Raw genomic sequence first — 15,945 nt, 5'->3', positions numbered from 1 at the left:
AGGTTGGGTGACTCACCAAAGCTGCAGGAACCTATAGGAACATTTGATAGCCTGGGTCCTCATCATGCTTCACATCTTTAATCCAACCTGATCGATTCCCTCATTGCACAGCTGCTGTCCCTGCTCGGGGGTCCCGGCACTGTGCCCATGGGGTGGAGGAATAGGGAGAGAGCCAGAGTGAGCAGACATACCCACCACGGGGCACTGGTACCAGGGAGGCTGCCCTTAGCAGGTGACATTGGGGCAGGGTGACAGAGGGGACTGCAAGTGATGGGTAAAGAAGGTGCCATGCAGGGAGCATGTCAACGTGCAGGGTGCACGGGGAGGAGTTGTATCAGAGGAAGATGGGCCCAAAAGACCACCTACTTTACAGAGGGGGAATCTGAAGCAGGGGTACAGTGTCTCCTGCCACACCTGGCCTGCCCTCACACTCCTCGTGGCTGCTTCTCTGAGCTCCGGGCATCGCTCCTGCCTTAAGTAGTCAGCACTGAGCCTCGGGAGGTCTTTATTTGGTTTTAGTGGCTGGGGTTATTGTTACCTTTCTCTCTGGTCAAATCCCTTAATGGTCAAATGTGCCAAATAAGCTTCTGGCTTTTTTTCCCTTTACTGCGTGGGGGACTTACTCATGGTGGCTGAAGGAGGGGGAGAGGGCTGATGATGCTGCTGGTCCCTGGTCTTAGTGAATTTGTAAGCAGTGATGAACTGACCCCAGAGTCTCATCTCTGGGTTGGCACTTAGGGATCATGTCCAGATAGGGACCATGAAGCCCCGGGTGTTGGGGTGCTGCTGACCATGGAACCAGCCCCGCACTGCTATGTTGCTCCCTTGAAAGCCCATTTCTTCCTGTGCCCCCAAAGAACCAGTTCCATGTCTGGCAGCAGGCAGGTCTCACACCAGGCTACTGGCCATAGGACAGGAATGGACATGTCTGCAGGTTCTTGGAGCAGAGTCCTCTGGCCCAAGAGTCCCGTGTCCACCATGCAGGGTCCACAGTCCCCAGGAGCTCCCAAGAGCAGACTGCTCAGAAGCCCAGAGCCAGATCCTGTACCTGTGTCTTATCTGGCCAGTTGCTTCTTTTGGCTTTGGACAGAGGAGGCAGCGGTGTCCTGCATTTGGTGTGGGACCACACCATGGCTTTCCCCAAAACTGGACTGGGTGCCCAGGTGCCTGGCCAAGATGGGAACCTGCTTGGAAGCAGGGCTCTGGTCCGAAGCTCAAAGCCGGCCCCTGTGGGCAGTGCCCAGAGGCACTTTACACATCAGGAGGTGCTGTGGGTGGCCCCAAAGCCTCCAGCCACATCTGCACTTCACATGCTGGTTCACTGCTTTGTGAAGAGGGCCATGATGTCCTGTAGCTCCAGCTTGTTATGGAGTCCAGCCTGGGCTCAGGCTGCCCCGGAGGCTGCCACAGCAGGGTTCAGCCAGTTGGGGCATCGGGAGCAGCCCACACATAGCCACAGCAGAGCTAAATTTAGTAGAAGTGGGTTGCTCAGCTCCAGCACGAGCTCGGTGTCTTCCTCCACCCCTGTGGAGTAGGCTTTGGAACCCTGTTGCACTATCATCCCAGGCCTTGTCATCTTCACCCCCAGGAGCCCAGAGGGTCTTCCGTGAAAGCACTAGTCACAGACAAGCTCTGAGGCCACAGGGTGCTGGTCCTGGAGCCTGGCCACACTGTGTCAGGAATGGATTCTGAGGGCCCACACGGGACAACATGGCTGCAGCTGCCACCCATCTCCTCGGCCTCTGTCTTCCATGGGAAGATGGGTCTGAATGTCAAGGGTAGGGTGCAGAGTGCAGGGCCAGTGTTATGTCTTTTTTCTTTAAAAGATTTTTGCTGTATTTCTAATCCAGCTCATGTGAGTTACAGTGAGAGATATGTAACAAAACCTATTGGACTTTGCAGGAAGTCTGAAATTCTCAGGAGCTTTCTTTTGAAGAGCATTTTTAGACCATCCTTGCTCTAACTTGGAAGCCACCCATGGCTGGAGTCACTCTGTGCTTCAGGGAATCCCTTAGAAACCTTCCAGACTATCAGAAGTCACAAAGTATCAGCACTGACTCATGAATTTTAAAATAATGTTGCCTCTGGTGATGTATGTCCATAAGGATCTCCTTGAAAAGTGTAGGTTCCTGTAAAGAATTCCTTATTATTTGCACAACCATTACTGAGTTAGATTTGACTTCTCTGGAAAAAGATCCTTTGGTTACATGGTTACATAGGTGGCTATTTAGACATTGAAATGAAAATCCAGCTTTGAACAATTTGTTACTGAATACTCCAGGCATTTTCCTATGTTATTAAAATCTTGCAAACATTTTTGTAACAATTGCCAGAAACATCACTGTTAGTCACTTTTTTGAAACTTAGAGACAATACCTGACACCCAAAACTTAAAGGAGGAGAGTTCATCTCTGCTCAGGTTTTAGAAGTTTTGGTCTTTGCATGTTTGGATGCACAGCAGAGGGGCCTGGCTGAGGGAGCTGCTCACCTCTTGGAGGACAGGAAGCAGAGAAAAGAGGAGGAGCCAGGAGGGGGAGGAACCCCAGGCCACGCCTCGGGGACCGTCTCTGAGCTGGATTTTTTTTTTTTTTTTTTTTTTTTTTTTTTTGTCTTTTTGCTTTTTATCGGTCCCGGGGATCGAACTCACAACTGCCTGCTTGCAAGGCAGGCGCTTATGCCGCTGAGCCTAGCCTCCAGCCCCAAAGTGTTTATTCATTATGAAGTGAGATTTTATTCTGAGCTGGTTTTTTTGGTTTTTTTTTTTTTTTGTCTCCGGGACCATCTCTAACCAGGCCACGCCCTCAATAACAAGTCCACTATGAGGCCAGAGGTCCAGTCCTCTCCCAAAGCCCCATCATGAGCACATGAGGCTGTAGGGAGGGAGCATCTAGGTATAAACCAAAGCACCCATTTACGTGGTTGTATATTAATTGACCACCTTCTGTCCACTGTGATGTGACACCCGTTTTATGAGGGGTGTATTTTTTTCATTTTCTGTATTATCTTTCACAAAGAGATGGCCAGCATTTCTGGGTTAGGAGACATTATGGTTAATAGTGCTTCATAAAAGTGCGTTGATGCCTGTGGTCGTAAAACAGCAACACACCGTGGCCAGCATCACCTAGCACACCCTCAGGACTTTGAGAGGACAGCAGAGTCACCATCTTGGGTTCCGGCCACAGGTCTACCTGCTGGTGACGCCCACTTTTTCTTCTTTTCCGTGGACCGCGTGTCCAGGACCCAGAGATGCAGTGCTTGCTGCTGCAGGCAGATGGGAAGACGCCCATCCACCCAAGCCACATCATCGTCCTCCCGGGGGACAGCGGCAGCGGCATGGCCATCAGCTTCACGGGCGCCTTGAGGATCCCGGTGAGTTGCATGTCCCGGGAGCACCACATCTGGGAGATGTGTGACCTGTGGGCTGCTGAGTGTGACCCAGAGTCAGAGTTCTGTGGACGCAGAGCTCACAGGTCGGATGTGCAGGGTGTGGGCCCCAGAGAAACACGTAGCTGAGAGCTGTTTCCTCTGCTTAATGCACTTGTGATTGTCCTGAGATTGGTTTTCTCCATTTAGAAATGTCAAGCCATTCATAGACAAGTAGGGCTTTCCTTGAAAATCTAGAAATCTGGGTGCTCTGGGCGAGTAGCCCCCAGGGCCGTCCCTCCCAGGGCCCCCAGCCCCGCCTCAGCCTGTCTCTGCCTGTATCATGCTGTCAGCAGCCCAAGCTGTGGCCCAGGCGAGTGGGACAGGTGAGGAGCCCCAAGCCATGCAGGAGAGAGGGCCCGTGGGGCCCTGGGGCTCTGGACTTGGCCTTGAGAAATCCTGTTGCCGGCCCTTGGGGGCGTCTTTCGATTACTGCGAAAGGAGAGGCAAGGACTAGCGGATCTCAGAGGCAGGGAGCAGCAGAGCAGCAGCAAGGTCTCTCGTGGCCTTCGGTGGTCACTGTATTAGATTCAGGGGCCACTCGTCCACCCATGAGGAGCCATGTGCAGGACTCAGGGAAGCTGTGTCCCTCCTGTGTGCAGAGGGCAGCGGAGGCGGGGAACCAAGAGCAGAAGCAGCAGGGGCAATAGTGGGCTCTGCCTTGGAGCCAGGGGTCACTGCCAGGCTGGCCTGGGGAGAGTCCTGGTCTGGCCTGCAGCGCTCACATCCATGAGGCTGGGGACAGAGGATGAGAACAGTGATGCCCAGAACCCCAATACTGCAGAAAAATTAAAGGGCAAGGCCTGCAGCTGCAGAACACCCCGTGGCACCCGGGACCGGGGACCCTGGCTCTGCCTGCAGTGAGTGTCGAGTCCAGGGCTGACCACTGCGGGCCAGCCTGTGGAAGATGCTGGTTGCAGTTTTTTATAGGGTTCTTGTTTGTTTCATGTCTTAGAGAGAGGGTCTCCCTGTGTAGCTCAGGCCGGCTTCCTGCCTCAGCCTCATAAGGGCTACAATTAACAGATACACATCAAGAAGCTGGCGTGCAATGAAAGTTATTTTAAACACTGCTCTTCCGAACAGGCAGCAGTCTGCCCCACCCGACTGTGTAGCTGCCCAGATACTTTGGTCCAAAGGGTGGGGTGCGCTCTGTACCAGCGTGCAGTGGAAGCTGGGAAGCAGTCTGCACACCTTGCAGGGCACTAGGGACATCAGGTTCCCATCTAAGGAGGGGGCTGTGTGGGGAGTCCAGGGGCTCTTGGGGAGGCCACATCCCTCGGGTCCTCTCAGAAGGTACGGCGGGCAGAGCTGCTCCAGGGCCCGGGCTTCTGCGCTGGCTGCACCCCTGCCAGATCTCCCTGGGGCCACCAGCTGGCTCTCCCCGCAGGGCGTGATAGAGTTCTCCCTGTGCCTGCTCTTCGCCAAGCTGGTCAGCTACACCTTCCTCTTCTGGCTTCCGCTCTACATCACCAGCGTAGGTGAGTATGTTACCAGTATCCTGTGTGCCCCAGTACCTGGTGACCTTACCCCTCACATTCACTGGTTCCCAGAGTGTGGAGACATGGGGACCAGGCCAACACAGGAGGGCAGCTGGACCCCTCCTGGTGACCTCCAGGACCTCAGCATGGGCACTGCGGTTCCAGCATCCTGCATGTCAGTCTGGGTCAGTGCAGCTCTGGGAAACACAGCTGTGCACCCCTCCTAACCTGGCATGGAAGCACCTGGAGGGAGGGCTAGCCATGAGTCCAGCAGTAGCAAAGCTGTGGATTCAGACAGAACCAACCTGTGGAACAGACAGTTCACCCCTGCATGGGGACCATAGGGCAGTGGGAGGCGGTGGCAGCACCCGAGATGAGGGTCTCCGCTATTGCAGTGGGAGCCACAGCTGACGGTGCTCTGCAGCCCTGGAGCACAAAGAAGCAAGACCCCGGGAGGCTCAGCTCAGGGGGCGACAGGGCCTGAGGACCAAGCAGCATTTCCCCAGGGGACAGCAGCACAGCCCCACCTGTCACCTCCCAGACCCTTCTTCCCTCTTGCCAGTTTGCTGCTCCGGCTACCAGTGCAGGAGCAGTGGGCAGCACCCGAGCTGGGATCAGGTGTGCAATGGGCTGTGTGTCCCCCCTCACTCAGTGACATTCTGTCCTTTCACAGATCACCTCGATGCCCAGAGGGCGGGTGAGCTCTCCACGCTGTTCGACGTGGGCGGGCTCTTTGGTGAGTTCCATACCTCCCGTGCTGTGGGTGCTGGGGGCCTAAATCTCCTCAGCCATCCCTCAACATGGGGTCCCCCTCTCCCAACCTGGCCTCTGACCTGGAACTAGCAGCCCCTCCCTGGGTGGGCGACAGTGGTGGCATTTAGACTCTTGCAGGTAAAGGGCTTCAGGCCTGATCCCAAGATCGCCCTGGTTCCCCTGGAGATGCCCACTTGGGGTTACCACTCTCCTCGCCTGCCTTCCTGGGCTCTGGATAGGCCGGTCCCACCTGAAGCTGCCCTCTTTGTTGCAGGTGGGATCCTGGCAGGGGTCATCTCCGACCGGCTGGAGAAGCGGGCCTCCACCTGTGGCCTGATGCTGCTGCTTGCCGCGCCCACGGTCAGCCTCCCGCCGGCCAGCACTGTCCCTGTACACGTCAGGGGCTGCTCCTCCCTCCCCTTGGGCTTCCCACGTGTGCTTTTCCCTCAGGTCCCACCCTGCTGGTCCCACCTCCCACCCCCTGCCAGGCTCATTTAGTAGCTCGCGACATTGGGTAGGTGATGTGCCTCAGTTTCGTCTTCTGAGCAGTGGGATTGATGAGCACCACTGCAGTGTGGCTTCCAGGACTGTCACCCTGGTGGCCCCTTGTTCCCACCCTCGCCTCTCCATTAGACTGTGGCTGTTGCCAGACAAGGTCCCCTGTTCAGTCAGCTGGAGACTTGGTCACTCAGAAGGGGCTCAGGAAAGGGTGGCCGGGTGGCCCCTTGCTGAGAGGACACCATGTGCACAGAGATAGCGCCACAGAGCCCTGCACCCCACCTGCTCCCTGGGCAGTGGGCTTGGCTCGAGGTCATCCGTATCTGTCCTCTGTCCACAGCTATACGTGTTCTCTGCTGTCAGCAGGATGGGCCTGGAAGCCACCATCGGTGAGCTGGGAGTGGGCACAGAAGCATGTGGACCCCAGTCAGGAGGACTCTGGGCACCCAAGGGCCAGAGCCCCTCAGAAGCTGGGGTCCCTGGGGGGCAACTGTCCTGTGGGGTCTCAGCAGCCAGTGTTCTGCAGCTGGCCATGACCAGGACCCTGCAGAGTGACTGCTAGAACTTGGCATGGGAACAGGTGAACAGGGATGGAGAGATGTGGGGGTGACGGCTCACTGAACCCCAGGAAACAGTGGCCCATGGGAAAGGCGCACAGTCTCTGCCAGCCCATAGTCTGGCTCAGGAGAGCAAACCTAGGGTGTCCTGGATGAGCCATGCAGGTTGGGATGTGCAGTCCCACCCAGGAAAGAGTGGCCAGGCCCCTCTGCCACTGCCCAGTGGGCTGAGGACCCGGTCCTAGACCGCTGAGGTAGAGCCCTAGCCTAGAAAAATGTATCACTCTCGGGGTATGGGGAAGTTGTCTGTGTCTCCCAGTGGCCACTGTAGTGGCCGGATGGCCTCTCCCTGCCCACTTGTGTCCTGGGGCTGCCATGGGCTCCCCTAGGACACCGTCTGCTCTCCCCCAGCCATGCTGCTGCTCAGCGGGGCACTGGTCAGCGGGCCTTACGCACTCATCACCACTGCTGTCTCTGCTGACCTGGTGAGTGGCTGGGCGCCGAGACGCCATCCTGTGTGACTGGGAGGGAAGCTCAGGGTGGAACCGATCCGAGTGAGGGAGTTTTGCAGTGAGTTTAATGAGTTGTGTGCATCGTGATGTGAAGGGCCTGAGTTCCTTTCTCCTGTCTGATGCCACTGAGATCTTCACATCCACTTTTTGCTCTCTCCTAGGGCACGCATAAAAGCCTGAAAGGAAACTCCCACGCCCTCTCAACAGTGACAGCCATCATCGATGGGACGGGCTCTGTAGGTAGGCACAGGTGGCGACCTGGGCCGAGAGCACTTGTCACATGCTAACACAGGCCCTGTCCAGCTGGCTTAGAACTAACAGGTGGGGTGAGCAGGATGCAGAAGAGGAAGCGGCTTGACCCCACTACCCACACATAAGTGCAATCCCAGTGACCTCCCACCAGGCTGCTTCGGAGAGCACCAAGCTGGGACCATGCCCTCAGCCTGTGGGCCTTTAGGATCAGTGCATGTGCAGACTAGCATCCCCAAGGGGCCAGGCAGGGGACCTGGCTGTCACCCTGTGCTCCTGCCAGGAGGGGCCAACATACAGGGTGTCCTGTGCATTGGAAGCGGAGCCGGGGCTGCTAGGGACTCCCGAGCCAAGCAGGGGGCTCTGGGCTTGCATCCTACCCAGGGTTCTGTGTGATGGCAGCATGGTTGGGCAGTGGCACCAGATCAGGGGCATCTCAGGAAGCCCAGTTCGGCCAGAGTGTGGCCCTGCCAGCCCTGCCACTGCCCATGTAGGAAGTTTTGCCCTGGCTTCCAGCGGCCTCTGTGCCCACTGCAGGAGAGACACCCACAGCCAGGTCCACAGATGAGACCTTGGCGTCCTTCCTACCACCATCACTCCCCCTCCACGGTCACTCCTCGCTGCTCCTCAGAAACCCCCCACAGCTGGGCATGGTGGCACACACCTCCATTGCAGTTACTCAGGAGCCTGAGGAAGGGGGATCATGAATTCAAGTCTAACATGGGCAACTTAGCAAAACCCATCTCAAAAAAAAACACAAAGGGCCCGGTGAGCTGGGTTCCAACCCCAGTCCCAACAAAGGACAAAGCAACCTCCCAGCAGCGCCCCCTGATGAACTGAGCGGTCCTCTTCCCCCTAGTCACTCACTGCCCCCACCTGGTGGCCATCCCAGGAGTTTGCAAGTCGCCCTGTCTCTGGGCTGTGTCCCCATGGCTGATCAGGGGCAGCTAGGGGTGCAGACAGGACCAGGCAGGTCCCTGGGGGTTAGGTTCATGGGTGGAGCCAGGTCCTCATGTGCCTGGGGCACGGGAGCCCAGCGACTGGCTCTTGCTTCCATTTCCAGGCTTCGGGGGGCAGATTGAACGTGTCCTGAGAAGCACCAGAGCAGCCCTGCATCCCCATGGGGTGGGGTCCTTGGCACAGTTGGGTCCAGAAGCGGTGTTGGGATATTGGGTGGTGTGGCAGTCACAGCGCTGATGTCTTCTTACAGGGACCCCTGGGCTCTGGGGACAGGCCTAGGAAGCGGGGAGGTAGAGGCTGATGCCATGCCTGGTGGGGTCCTGGGAGTGAATGGTCCACCCTCCTCCAGCTCTGGAAAGCCCCGGCCACGTGAGCACTAACCACTGTGTCCCTTTGGACAGTGGCTCCCCACTCCCTGGTTCTTTGTGAGTCTATCCGCCCCCCCACGGTGACACCTTTCTTTCTACAGCAGCCTCAGTGCTGTGGTAAAGCAGAAATCTGAGATTTGAAACAGATGAGGAGGGATTACAGATTAGATGAGGAACACGCTTTTTTAATAGTGTTCTTCAAAGGAGGGCGTGGCAGAGGCGACAGCTGAGGGAGGACCCGTCCGTCCAGAGGAGGCCCTGTCTTGGGCTCCAGATGGTAGGAGAGAGAAGCAGCCCGCACCAGGGGCCAGGGCAGGTGGGCATCTCTGGCCTGACCCTCTGTGCAGTTGGATCAGAGCAGACCCGACCCCATGCGCCCTCCTGCCACTTGGCGATAAATGGTTGCCATGGAAACAGCATGCAGGTCACAGGCCGCCTGCCACTGCATCTCAGCCATTATTTGTTCTACTAGAGCTGCCCAACAACAAAAGCAGGCAGAGCCTCCAGGGGAGGAGCCCCCGGTGTCCACACAGCCTGGGCTGCAAAAGGGAGACCAAGCCATGGTACCACATGGGTTTGGGAAGGGGACTCTGGCTGACTGTGACCAGGGAGCCGACTCACTCGACTCAAGGGCTGTGGGTGTGGAGGGCAGGGGTCTCCAGGTCCAGGTCCTTAGTGCTGAGCCCCCATGGGTGCTCCCTCTGGTGGTTCCCTGGGCCGCACCCTATGGAGTCTGCTTGGCTGTTTTGTTTCCGTGGCCGGGCTAATGCTTCACTGAGGAGCTGCACTTGGCTCCTCACTCCCTGCATTCCCCGGGACCCGGCCTCCGAGGCCATCATACCCTCTGCCACTTGTCCTCTTCAGTGATGCTGGCTGTGCCGGTGTCCCTCGATTTCCTGAGAGGAAACCTGCTCCCACTGGACATTTCAGTTCCTCCCTGAGTTAAGGAACCGATTTCCACCCAACTCCCTCCCTCTGCACCGTCCCCATCAGATGCCCTTCCTTCTGTCCCCCGCAGCCGGCCGCCCACCCGCCCACCCACCCATGGTGCTGGTGCTGCAGGCTCTGGTCCTGTGAACCCTTCTCCCTGAGCTTTCAGACCTGTGGGCCTGGTCCCCCCTCTTTTAGATCCCTCGGAATCCCAGTGTCTCCCAACCTCCACGGCTGCCATCAAGAAGTCCCGTCATCCTTAGCCCAGGCCTGCCAGGCTGTCCTGCTGTTTCTCTGGGGAATTGAACCCACAGGGGTATAGGTGTGACTGTCCCATCAGGCGCCTTGGACCACCCCACAGGCTGCCGCCCTCCAGGACAGTTGGGCCTGGTTCAGAGCTGCCCAGCAGTCACATGCAAACGTGTTCATTCTTCATAAGTTCTCCCTCCTGTTTCAGCCTGGTTTGCTCTGCTTTCTGGAAAACATAGTTGGCTGTTGGACTTCCAGATTAACCCTCAGGATGGTTTCTTTTCCTTTCTGGCCTCGCCTCCTGCCCTTCCCCTCCCTCAGCCGAGCCGTTCTGGATGTCATTTCCCAAGCTGCACTGAACTTTGTCACTTTGTCGTCTTTTTCCACCCCGTCAGTGCCTTTCTTAGCTGCGGTGTGTGCCGTGGTGAATCTTGTGAAGTTGCCAATCATGAAGGAACCCAATTTCAGCCACCAAAAACGGGAATTTCTTAGGGTTCAGCTCCATCTTCTGCCCACTCTCTGAAGATAAGGCAGTTTCCTGGGGATTCTCTCCCCACCTCCCCGCAGCTTGCTGGCTGTCGTTCTCGTGTGGTTTTCCTCAGACACCAGTGGGCCCCAGCGGGCCCCTGACACTTCCATGGAGCCCTTTACTATGGAAGGCGTGTTGACTTTGGTCTCCACAGCATGGCCTCACTGGGCATGTGGTAGGGACTTCTCAGTGCCATAGGAACCCAGGAGCAGTGTCTATTGTCGTCTTCCAAAAATACGTGCCCCTTCTCTGCTTCTCTGCAAATGTGTGACTTGTGAGATTCGAAGATGGTCTGTCTGCTCCACGGTGTTTGATACACACACAAGCAGGTGACCCTGTCCACCTGAAAGTATTCTGGAGCTTGGGAAACAAACAGAACCATTGCTTCTCAGGGTATAAGTAGCACCTGCGGTGAAAACACGACAGCATCCTGCAGTAGGTGGCCCTGCCAGCCCCCCGCGGGTGTGGCTCTCCATATGCGGCTGTGAAATCCCTCAGATGCCTTCCCACGCATTCGCCAAACCAGGCACCTGCACCTGTGTCGGGGTCGGCCCAGTGCCGTCGGGAAGGCTTTCTAAACAGCTGCAGTGAATACCCAAGTGTCTCTGGGCATTTTGGAAGAAACTACTTTCTTTCATGTTTATAGTTTCAAAAGAATATTTTACATAATTCCGGGCCTGCAGAAAACTTACAAAAATAGTGCAGACTCCACAGATGTAGTAAAATTTGCTTTATCCTGGGCTTCTCATATTTACACATGTGCACACCACACACACGCGTGAGGACATGTGTGTGCCTTCTCTGAGCTGCCTACAGTAAGCAGCAGGGTGCTGGTCATCTACCCCGTGTGACCAGGTGTGTTCTCTCCGAGGGTGAGTTCTCTGATGCAGCCACAGGGCATGGTCAGAATGGGAAGGCTGGCGGGGAAAGAGCATTAGACCCGTCATGTTTACCAAGTAAGAACTTTACAGGGTAAGAGCAAGATCACGCGCTCGACTCAGGTTTCTTTCCTAAAACTCAGTTATAGTGATGGTAACTTGGGGGTGTTGGATGGAAAGCACGAACATTTCTGAGGTTAGCGGGTAGGTTTAGCCTTGCTTCCAGGGGGAGTTTGCACCGTTTCCCTCACCAGCACTGAGGATGATTAGACTTTCACCCACCTGTCTGCAGGGGTTACAGAGAGCTTTCTGTCCATGCCAGGGAGGTGTGGAGCATGGTCGGTGCTATGTTTAAATGGTTGGGGCCAGTCCTGCTCAGATGGCCGCACCTTCCTGTCCTGTTTCAGGAGCTGCGCTGGGCCCCTTGCTGGCCGGGCTCATCTCACCGACGGGATGGAGCAATGTGTTTTACATGTTGATGTTTGCAGACGCCTGTGCCTTACTGGTGAGTTGCCTGCCTGGCGTCAGCCCAGTAGCTCCACAGTGCCTCCTGCAGCTGCGGGCCAGATGCCGGTGAAACTTCGCCCCCAGGGATTCAGCCACCTATGCCCCACTGTGTACTTATGGGCTCAGGCTCTTTCTCTTGCTGGTGGCCACATAGTGTGTCAGAGACAACCAAGTGAGCCCCCCACCCTCTAGTCTCAGCAGGCTGTAGGGTGCCACCTTAGGACCTGTTTTTGGCTCCCTCTGGGCCAGTGTGATCCAGCAGGTCCCTGATCCAGCTGGTCCTCAAGCCTCCTGGTCCTGCAGGTTCTGCCTGTCACCATAAGCATGGTGAGGACACCGGGGACAAGCCTGTCAGGAGGAGCAGTACAGGTCCCACCCAGAGCCTGCTGGGGCTAGCAGTGCCTGTGCCCACACAGAGCTGTGTGAGTGGCTTCCCATCTGCATGACAGATGCTTGCAGTCTCTAACTGCTGAAGGGGAAGGCTGACTGGGGCCCATGGCTTTGGGGGTTTCCACCTGAGACTGGTCAGCCCTGCTGCTCAGGCCGTGGTAGGGCACACGGTGCAGTAGGAGTGTGCAGTGCATCAGGACTCCTTGCATTGTGGCTGGGAACCCCAAAAGACAGGGAGAAAGGGGCTGTGCCCCAAGAGACCCAGAGGACTCTCACCAACCCCTGCCACTGTTACCAGGAATCTCATGTAAAATCAGAAAGGACAGCATAGAAGAGAGTGGGGAGTCCGAGCCAGGTGGGTGGTGGCCAGGGGAGCGGCAGGCTGAGTGGACAGAGGAAGTCTTTGGACAAAGCGCATCTGGAGACATACATCCCTTGTGGCAGAGGAAATGCCCACTCCCCAGAGGCCCAGCAGTCTGCTGAGGATGCCCTAGCTTTGGTCTTTTTAGCCTAAAATGTCCTTCCTCTTGGGAACCAGTGTTCAGGTCCATTTCCACCCTCTCAGGCAGAGGCTGGGGCCTCAGCCACCTGTGCGGACCCCTCGAGGCTCTGGGAGATCAAGAGGCCACAGCTCCTCTCATTGCTGGGTGGAGAAGGCAGCTCTGGGCTTGCAGGATGCGCCAGGCCCATGGTGGCCAGTCTGCAGGCATAGCTAGAGCTGGAGGTTTGTCCAGGATGCACCAGGCCAGAGCATAATCCACAGGCGACACCCGTGTTCTCAGTATCTTGAGTACATGGACCCCTGTCTGAACCCCAGGCCCTGAGGGGATGACATTTTCACCCTAGAGCCCTGGCCAAGTTTGGTGTGTGTGTGGGGTGTTCATAGCCCGGCAGGACTCCACTCTGGCACCCCCTACTGGCCTAGGGCACCCTGTACTGCAGAACCCTCCAAAGGGCTGACGCGACCCTCACTGACACAGTGGATGTGGGGTACACTTGGTGGCACAGAGAGCCTGCGAGGTGGCAGCCTGGAGGGCTGGGCAGGGCCAAGTTCAGCTGCCCACATCATGCAGGATGCACGTCTGGAGGCGGCTGTCTACCTGCAGTGCCAGCGTCACTCAAGACACCCTCCTGACCCAGAGCCCCCCACCCAGGCTCTTGCCATCACCGTGACTGGGCCACATCCTCCTCAGTTTCCATCTTTTTCCCCAGTTGGACATTTGTGGTCGGACTAGTTTGTTTTAGATGCTACAGACCCAGAAGGAATGTAGACCACAGCTTCTTGTAGAAATCTGGCCTTCAGCTGTGTGTCCGGTTACTCCACGAGGACCGCTGGGCCCAAGCCTGCAGGCCAGGTGTGAGGGCCCAGCCCACAAAGTGCAAAGGCTTGTGGCCCTCAACAGCTGTAGGCTTCAGGGTGACCCTGGGCTACACTGCCATCTGCTCGGGTCCCCATGGTCACAGTGTCCTGTCTCTGTCCTGCTTGCAGTTCCTGGTCCGCCTCATCCTCAAGGAGCTGAGCTGTCCAGGGCCAGCAGCGGGGAGCCAAGCTCAGTAAGTCTGCACTGGCCCTCTCCCAGGGACTAGGTCACTCCGGGGCACCCTGGCTCATCCTCCTCTGCACCTGGCCTCTAACAGGAGAGAACTCACCACGCATCCTTAGTATGGCACGTCCCCTGATTGGTCCTTTGTGTCCTTCCTGATGCAGATGACCATGACAGTCTCTCCTCCAAGCTGCAGTGGAGAGATGGCAGGAAAGTCACCCCTGTGTGTCACTGCGAGCCACGAATTCCAACCGAGTCTGCCTCTCTGGCTGCCCTCCTCTGGTCCCTGATGCTGGGCAGGACCCAGGACAGAGGCAGGGGCAGGACGCTGGCCCCATGTGGGTCCATGGGTTTCTGTACCTGTCGAGGGACCTGCCGTCACGCCATCCTTTCCTTTCAGGCTGAAGGAACACTGACCTCGCGTCCTGTGGAGGAGCTCGGCCTGTCCTTCACAAACTGTCCTTTGCGCTACACCAAACCAAGGATCCTCCCCTGCCTAGAATGACACAGAACCAGAACCAAGCTGGGAACTCTGGTTCAGGTTAAGCAGACAGCACCCAGGACAGTGGCGGGCATCATAAGGCCACTGTGACTGCATTGCTGAGCCCCAGCATGGCAGCCATGCATCCCTCGGTCACTCTGACACAGCATGTGACAGTGTGGAGGTGACCCATGCCCCTAGGCAGCTTTCCCTGTCAGGTATCCTGGCCATCGAATCCTTCCCTGAGAGCCTGCACCTGCTGAGGGAGGGGAAGGACATGGGCACAAGGACAGGCCAGCTCCACATGGTGCTGCAAATCCCGGGCACTGGTCAGATACCGACACAGACCCAGGAGTCACCGGGGCTTCTCAGCTCATCTGTGCCCAGTGCTGACTGGGAGCCCGCAGGTGCTCAGCGGGGAACAACTGTGGAGTAGTGAGCTTCCACCGTCCAGGGCTGGCCACACTGCACGCTCCAAGTCAGGGGTCCAGGAGGTCCAGACAGGGCCCAGGGCTGCCTGCAAGATGCCCGCCAGCACCCAGGACATTCCCAGACATGGAGCCATGGGGGGTTATTTATTTAAAATGCATTTTGTGTTGCATAAGACATGTCAGTGGCATTTTGTTATTTATTAAGACAAATTGCAGTAGCTCTCTAGTCATTTGTTTTTTGGGCTTGGATCTATCAAAATACTTATCTGCCCTTTAAAATAAAATGCGTTTTAGAAAAAAAAATTTTCCAAGCAAAATATGCGGAAAATATCGGTCGTTTCTGCTCCTCTGTGACTTTGGTATCCCGGGATGGGTTGCTCAGGAGTCTGGGGAGAATGGGGTCCCTACTCTCAGGGCTATTCCTCAGCAGAGGCTCAACCAGGGCCCCAGCACGCTGGGCATCTGGAGATGTGGTCCATGGATCACGCTACCTGAAGGCCACCCTCGGGGTAGGAGGGGCCCTGGGAGCTGTAGGCGCGGCCCAGACTCAGTGCCCCACGTTTGCACCATCTCCGAGGGCAGCCACTGTGCTCTGAATAGAACCTGGCCACTCTGACTCTGTGGGCCAGCAGCATGGCTGTCCATCCGGCTCTGGCTTTCTTCTGTGTGGGAAGCCGCCTATGATGGCGCCCATTTCCTGCTTCCGGGTTCTTCCCGGCCTGAACAAGCCCGCCAAATTGTCATATCTGCCCAGTTACCCGTGACGCTAGCCTATCAGCTTGTTAGGCGCGCTTCTCTGTGATTGGATACTGCTTCCCCTTATAAGAGGTTGTTCCTGCCCCCAACGGGCGGAAGAGGAACCAACGTTGAGGGTGGCGGACCTTGTTAGGTCCGGTTCGCTGTACGCAATAAAGTTTGAGAGCTGATCCTGCTCGAGTTTGGTCTCCTGTCTCCCGCGGCTCCGGTCACTTCTGTAAAATGTTAACACATTTACAGACTTTATCTGAGAGTGAAGTCACCGTAAGCACCAAGTACATGCCAAGTTTCCTCCACAGCTGCCCACTCCCGTGGGTCCTTCATCCTCCTAGGGCCGAGACTGCCCACTCTTCCTCCCCATCTCCAGGCCCTTGGGACACAGCGCCTGTGTCCTTCCCTGTGTTTGGCTTCAGTATTAAGTGGATAGACCAAGGGAGGTGGGCCCTGGGAAT

At 56.8% G+C, this 15,945-nt stretch overlaps 1 protein-coding gene and 1 long non-coding RNA gene across 6 annotated transcripts in view; one reads left to right on the top strand and one right to left on the bottom strand.

The window, feature by feature from the left end:
* Positions 1 to 15,663, top strand: part of Slc37a1 (solute carrier family 37 member 1) — a 51,996-nt gene extending 36,333 nt beyond the window's left edge. For 4 of the 5 annotated variants that reach the window (XM_003463920.5, XM_063224561.1, XM_013146080.3 and 1 more), the window contains exons 11-20: positions 3,238 to 3,369; positions 4,811 to 4,901; positions 5,575 to 5,637; positions 5,929 to 6,014; positions 6,493 to 6,541; positions 7,121 to 7,194; positions 7,383 to 7,461; positions 11,792 to 11,889; positions 13,771 to 13,835; positions 14,226 to 15,663. In XM_003463920.5, the coding sequence (XP_003463968.2) occupies positions 3,238 to 3,369; positions 4,811 to 4,901; positions 5,575 to 5,637; positions 5,929 to 6,014; positions 6,493 to 6,541; positions 7,121 to 7,194; positions 7,383 to 7,461; positions 11,792 to 11,889; positions 13,771 to 13,835; positions 14,226 to 14,241 (753 nt within the window). In that variant the 3' untranslated portion in view covers positions 14,242 to 15,663. Of the gene's footprint in view, positions 1 to 3,237; positions 3,370 to 4,810; positions 4,902 to 5,574; positions 5,638 to 5,928; positions 6,015 to 6,492; positions 6,542 to 7,120; positions 7,195 to 7,382; positions 7,462 to 11,791; positions 11,890 to 13,770; positions 13,836 to 13,989; positions 14,133 to 14,225 lie in introns of those variants that run through there. The other variant, XM_063224562.1, reaches the window with a different exon arrangement.
* LOC134470437 (uncharacterized) lies at positions 11,222 to 14,021 on the bottom strand. Its single transcript, XR_010039318.1, has 2 exons — positions 13,932 to 14,021; positions 11,222 to 11,423 (listed from the first exon to the last, which is right to left on the bottom strand). It is a non-coding gene; the product is annotated as an uncharacterized LOC134470437 (long non-coding RNA).
* Positions 15,664 to 15,945: the final 282 nt, after the last annotated feature.

This window comes from Cavia porcellus, unplaced genomic scaffold, assembly GCF_034190915.1.
Source record: "Cavia porcellus strain 051 isolate PalLab524CR breed Dunkin Hartley unplaced genomic scaffold, mCavPor4.1 scaffold_15, whole genome shotgun sequence".
NCBI lineage: Eukaryota > Metazoa > Chordata > Mammalia > Rodentia > Caviidae > Cavia > Cavia porcellus.
This window is presented reverse-complemented; position numbering and strand designations above follow the sequence as displayed.